Source organism: Taurulus bubalis, assembly GCF_910589615.1.
Source record: "Taurulus bubalis genome assembly, chromosome: 18".
NCBI lineage: Eukaryota > Metazoa > Chordata > Actinopteri > Perciformes > Cottidae > Taurulus > Taurulus bubalis.
Window position 1 is genome coordinate 14,909,546 of NC_136606.1, and position 6,913 is coordinate 14,916,458.

General features: G+C 41.9%; 1 protein-coding gene across 1 annotated transcript; it reads left to right on the plus strand.

Annotated features, from left to right (window-relative positions):
* Nucleotides 1-2,290: 2,290 nt before the first annotated feature.
* nrros (negative regulator of reactive oxygen species) lies at nucleotides 2,291-6,356 on the plus strand (the record flags this gene model as incomplete). The annotated part of the gene is made up of 2 exons (XM_079234645.1): nucleotides 2,291-2,392; nucleotides 3,959-6,356. The coding sequence occupies 2 exons, from the start codon at nucleotides 2,291-2,293 to the stop codon at nucleotides 5,918-5,920; spliced, it is 2,064 nt and encodes a 687-aa protein (XP_079090771.1). The 3' UTR covers nucleotides 5,921-6,356.
* Between the last annotated feature and the right edge of the window lie 557 nt (nucleotides 6,357-6,913).

The window sequence follows — 6,913 nt, forward strand, 5'->3', positions numbered from 1 at the left end:
TTCACGGCCAGCACGTTGAGCCCTGGGCCAGGAGGCCTTGGGGCTCCGGTGGGCTCACAGTGAACCTTATGTTTTATGTGTTTCAGAATAAGATCAGCTGTGTGTGAGCACACATAACAGAGGAGGTATATTTGTAAAACCAGTTGATAGACCTTGTCTCAGACGTTTTACAGATACAGCGTTAGGACCATCACACAGCCGAGACGATCCACCTCAACATGGAACACAGTCCTGTTGCCCCCCAAACGTGCATCAGAGTCAGAAGTGAGGGCTGGAGATGTCCTGTGTAAAAAAAAACAGGAAGAAATGAAAAACAAATCAACTCTACAAGGATGGCACCATCACTTCCTGATTCTTGGTCACTTAAAGCCATGTTGGAAGCATATTAGTATTGAAAGTAGAACATTCAACGGCATTATTCACTCGGTACGCTGCAGTGATTTGGTTTGTGCTGAAAAGTGGGCTCTGCATCAACGTTATACCTATGTGGCGGCCCGGGAGCATTGTGAACCGAAAACCTCTTGAGTGTGTCTTCATCTGTGTGTGAGTTGTAAGGGCTGTTGCAGTGACAGGCCAAATAGAATATCAGGCAGGAAGGGTGTGTGTGCCGAGTGGTTTCCTCTCTCATAGGTTGGCTGATCAGAAAAAGCCGTGGGTGTGAAGGGTGTGTTCTTCTTATGGTTTTGTGGTCGCAGTCGCGCTACCAATCGTAGTTGCCTGCACACCCTGATCACTTGTGTGACAAAGGGGGAGGAGGGAGGGGGGGGGGGGGGGTTGCTGTGCTGGTTGAGAGCTGTTGAGCCTGCACTCGCCTTCCTGTGGCCCCGGCCTTGAGAACCTCTTTCTGATTGCAGCTTGTCCATGTGACTCTGGTTTCCGTTGTTTGCCTGCTTCCGCGAATAGTAGAAAGAGGCATCAGTGCTTCAGTCAGAGCAGAGGAAGGCAGCTGCTCCTCACGCGCAAGAGTCTGCAACAGAGTCAACCAGCGAGATGGTCAGGGGCTCAACCGTCAGTGGCTTGGGAAATCCACACCTAACCACCAGTGTGAGTAAATGCACGTGCAGAATGACAAAAGGAGCGAGCGGCAGGCTTTGTCTTCAATAAGAATGTTGAACGTAAACAGTTTTCGTCTTTTGAACACGATGTCTTATTGATCACCTTCTTTTGTGCATACTTGAACCCTGCTTTAGTATTGTAAAGGATGTCATAAAGTCTTGTTACAACTCGTGTTGACATGAAAATATAGTTTTCAATATGTTTATTAGTGTTGCATAAAGAGTTATTATTAATGTTACCAAATTGCTTGGTATTGAATTTGAGTAATGTCGTTGAATTCTCGATATTTTGGGAAAAACTAATTTAATAATGCGGCTTTTCAGTTTCTCTCTATACATGTTTGATTAGAATATCGCACATTTTACCATTATTCTCATGAATGAAACATGTGCTGTCGTTTTGTGCAATCCTTATGCGATATTATTATCAGTATCTAACACTGGGTGGACACTCAGAAAAGAGAGATTAGTATTCTGCTAAACACAATAATGTAGATCTACCGTCAGATAAGATATTCTTTTGAACAGTTAAAAAAAAGAACAGCAAAGAAATCAAAACAGTGACAATATAGAAAAGTAAAAAAAAATTGCATATAAAAGTCAAAGCTAAGCATCACCTACTGCATGGATCCACTGAAATACAAGGATTAAAATGCATACAAGCCAAAAAAGGAACACCAGGCCTCCACATCCAGAATGCGTCACGCAGTGGTTTTAACTGAAATTAGGGAAACTTAACCACAGCATTCAGTAAAAAAAATAAAAAAAGAAGATGTATAGACATTCACATTCAGAAATGAATTGCAGATTACAGATTACTGGCATTAATAATGTAATAATTCTTATTACTTAGGATACAGCAGGAGATGATGTGTAATACAGAAATGTTGAAGTTCTGACTCAATAAAACATGAAGTGAAAAACCCTCATGCACAGTATGTTTTCGGCATGAGTAGCGAAATGTATCCGTTAGTCCACTCTGACCTCCAACACTTGCCGTCGGCTGTTAGATAATCCATTTATCTGGAGGAATTGATTTACCCAATGTTTGCATGCCGAGAGAGGCACGGCGACATTGGTGCTCGATCCTAAATGTCACGACACCCATGCTCATCGTCACATGCACATCTTGAACTGAGGAAGAGCGAGGATAGATCAGATACTCACAGACTGATCACGTTGATAAATCCAGCATCCTATCCTTCTATGACCTCGTCAACAGTGAGGATGTTAAAATGCCGGTCCCCGGGCTCACTCCCATCCTGCTCTGCTTGTTGCCCATGTGGAGAATCCTGACGCCGGTCTCCAGTCATCCACAACACAGTCAGTGCAAGCTGGTAAGATGTCTCTTTTTAACCCAGCTCAATGAGATTACTTGTATTAATAAAGGTTACATTTAGAATGATCTTTTGGGATGAATAAAGTTCTGTCTTATCTTAAATTAAAAATTGTTTAAAAGCACAATTTAAGGTCTCAGGAACATATAGGCGGAGGAAAATAAAAATGTCCCACTCAGATGTACTTTGTTGATAAAAGATAAGCATTTCTTCGTTAATGTCATTATTACAACTCTCTACTCTGATGCTGCGTTCGGTGCGTATCAGATGTTCTGTAAACGTGATAACTGAGACTAAAAATGGTCGCATGAACATCCTGCAGGAAATAACATTTTGTGAGGATATTTTGAGTGCTCTGACATTTCATACTTTGTCTCATCAGGATAGCAAATTGATTAATTTAATCCATAAGTAATCCATCAAAGCTTTTAGAATCGTTTCAGTGTGAAAATAAATAATTAAAACATTAAATACAATGGAATAACACGCCAGACTGTTTTCTATCATTTAATAATGTCACATATTCAACATCTTGTGGACTATTGTAGTGGAAGCGTCAAAGTGATTTTTTTTTTATTGTCTTTTTTATGAATTAAGTAGCTTGCTAAAATGGTTTAACAACCTGACAACCCCCACATTGATATTATTAATGATGTATTACTGATATATTAAGAAGAATTAGTCATTTATAAAACACATATAAAGACTAGTATTAGTGCAGCTGAAAAATGGCCTCCAGAAGAGAAAATATATCAGCTGGTTTATTAAAATTGAAACTTTTATGATGAATTGTCAGCTGCGACTGTTATAAAATAATATAGATAATGTAGTACTGTGTGAGTGTAACAGTTCCTAAAATATTGTTTAAAATATTTGTCATATTCTAAATGTTTTAGTAGTTTTAGTCAACGCTTTCAGTTAAAGAGCAGTTGTCATACAAAACTATTTATACAAACTAAAATAATAAATACAAAAACTGTCAAATGAGGGAAGAAAATGTAAAATTGTGCTTTGAGCTTCACGCTAAGATCGTCATGCTAAAATATTCACAGTAAGAATGGCAACGTAATGTTGAAGTTGATTGAAAGTCGTATTTACCAAGTTCACCATCTTAGTTTAGCCTAATGCTAGTTAGCACTAAAAACAAAGCACAACTGATCCTGAAGGCTATTAGTTTTGCAGGTATTTAGCCACAGTCAAAAGTCAAAAGTGAAGTAAAGTATTGGGCAGTCATCTGAATTCATCCTCTAGGGACCTCGAGTGTGTGTAGCAAATGTAATCCCAATCGAGTCAACAGCTTTTAATTAATTTCAGTCTGTGGACCAACTGACCGACATCCATAATGTTGCTAAAAGCAAAACTAAACTAAAGCCCATGTTCGATAAAGGGATATGAGAGGTGAAACAATCCGTCCAAAAAGGAAGCTTGTTGATATAAACCCACAAAAGAGTAAATCTAGCCTTGTGATCTTTGCTCCATTATAAAAATTAAAAAAACAAAAAAAACATTACAATACAATCATTAAACCCACAAACTTAAAGACATGTGCTCTCCTTCCCTCTGCAGATACAAAGAACGGCTCTCTGCAACCATGGCGACAACATCTCCTCTGTGCCTGCAGGACTGCCCGACAACTTAGAGGAGCTTCAGCTCAACTACAATCACATTCAAACACTACAGGACGACTCTCTCCTCCGTTATCCCTCGCTAAACACCCTGAGCTTAGCTTGTAATAGTTTGGAAAAAATAGAGTCAAACACTTTTCAACACTCAAAATTGATAGAAAGCCTCAATTTAGCAAAAAACAATCTTCACATTGGCTGCCATGAAACCAGCCATGCATTAAAGACTCTCCCCAGGCTTAGAGTTCTGGATCTCTCCGAGAATGGGCTCGAGGACGAAATGGTGGCCACCCTCCTCCAAAACCTGACATCCCTGGAGTACCTCAATCTCTCTGGCAACTTATTGCAGAGACTGGATGAGACCTCATTCCAGGATCTTCACCAGCTCAAAGAGCTCGACCTGCAGAGAAACATCATGTACGAGATTGACGGCGCCTTCGACAGCAATCCGAAGCTCCAGCGGCTCAACTTGGCCTTCAACTATTTGCTTTGTCTGACAGACTTCCACATGACCCAGCTGGTGGTCCTCAACGCCAGCCACAACTTCATCGAGTGGTTCATCACCAGGCAAAACCTGAACGACACTTTCCAGTTAGAAACACTCGATCTCTCAAATAACAAAATGCTCTTCTTCCCTTTCTTGCCCAACCACAGCCACTTGAGGACGCTTTACCTCTCCCACAACAGCGTTAGCTTTTACGAACACTTGGCAGACAACAGCACGTACCCGAACTGGACCACGACTGTGGAGTTCTACAATGTGAAGAAGCACGCGGGCAACGTGACGGCTCAGCTGTGGGACGAGAGCCTTCACGGTGACATCTCCTCTGTAGAGATTTTGGACCTGAGAGGAAACCAGGTGGAGTATTTTCCCGATGGGTTCATCCAGAAAATGCCCGCCCTGTCGAGGCTTCAAATGTGCACCAACTGTCTGGAAACCTTAAATCTAACGTCGGAGCAGTTCTCTGGCAGCTTGTACGAGTTAGACATCAGCAACAACAGGCTGAGCCAGATCGTTGCCGATAGAGGTGCGCTGACCGCTCTTGGCAATCTGACGTACCTCAACCTGAGTTTGAACAATCTTGAGCGGTTGCCCTCGGGATTATTTTCCTCATTGCAAAGCCTCCGGTCGGTGGATCTGAGTTACAACAACGTTGACATTTGCCGTCCTGAGGAAGCTGAGACCGGTGCAAACACAAGCTTGGCTTGTGCCGATTGGAAAGACGTTGCATCCCTAACGCAACTTTACCTTAAGGGATGCAACCTCAAAAGAATCCCATCGGCCGCGTTCGCTGGGTTGTCCCTCACGCACTTGGAACTGTCCGACAACCCTGGACTCATCGTCCAAGAATCAATACACAGGGTCAGCAGAACTTTACAGCATCTAGGTCTAGGAAACACTCAAATACAAGACTTAGACTTCTCCCATTTACAAAGTCTTGAGTCTTTAACCATTTCAAGGAACTCTCTTGCCGACCTCCCCCCTTCCCTTTTAAGTCTTGACCTAAAAGTGCTGGATTTGAGGGACAACAGACTGTCCACTATTCCCTCTGGTCAGGCGAACACATTAGCCCCGAAACTGAACACTGTTTTTCTCACAGGAAATCCGTTCAACTGCTGCCAAACTGAATGGTTCAGCACATTTGAAGCAACGAAGACAATCAATATGGCCGGACGATCAGACATTGAATGTGAAGATCTCAACCAGATGACGCACAGAGTGGAGCACTCAGAGTCATTTGTCTGTTTGGAGAAAGGCGGGGAATCTATAATCTGGTATATTCTGCTTTTTGTACCCATCTGTCTTTCTTTTGTGGGCATTTCTGCCATTGTTCTGCTCACCTTCAAGCCCCAAATGCTCCAAAAGTCAATCAAAAAGAATTGTTTGAAGCCTACGTCCTACTGATACTTTATAAACCTAAAACAAAAATGTGTTATGTACAGTATGTTATTGAGAAATGTAACTGCATGTATGTTGGCAATTGACATGTAATTAATTGTAAAACTGTCTATACAAAAATGAAGTAACACTTCTATGACATGTATTCACACAAGGGGGCATTCACGTTTTTCACAATGCTGTGCTGTTGACTTGTGATTAAAAAAAACAGACCCCTTGAACCATACATGCATGTGTGTGTGTGTGCGTGTGCATGTGCGTGTGTGTGAGTGTGAGAGAGAGAGAGAGAACATATGCAGAAGTAGTGTGATGCAAGTTGTTGCTATAAGCAGCAGAGGAAACATGAAATTTCCTGTTTTGCTAAGATGTGCAGGAACTGCCCAGTTCAGTATCTCAAAGAGGAGGGGTATGAGGTTTCCTTCCCAGACACAGATGCAACATAAGCATGGCATTTCAGCATGTCCGTACACAGCTATCATAATAAACCTTACAAACAATCATTTCTCGACAGTTGTGCGTCGGGACAGGCTGGTAGATCAGTGGGTCGCTGTGCAGGAGGCCTAACCAGAAAGTAACCAGAATACCGCTGTGGTGATGCTCAGGGTCATGGTGGTTGGAACATAAAAAAGAGAAGCCGAAGTAAAGCTGTGTCAAAGCCCAGAAACACCATAATTTGTACATATCTTTTTTAATATAAAGTCATCAGAGTCAAGACATGTTTTTGGGTGTTTATCTGCAGAGCAGGGAGGATTCCTTCTGAGCTCCCAGGGGTTCAACTCAGGGCAGCAGTTGACAACAGGTGGATGAAGAGGCTCGTGATTTGAAGGTTTCTGTTTGAATATCTTGCACCAAAATGAAATAATTAAGTAGTGTGGACAATGACTCACCCTGCACTTCTGGATTCATACTGATTGGCAACTTGAAACCACTGTACGTCTACTATACTAGCAAATATCTTGCTGGAAGGTACAAATCAAGGTTTTCTGTTTCTATCAGGAA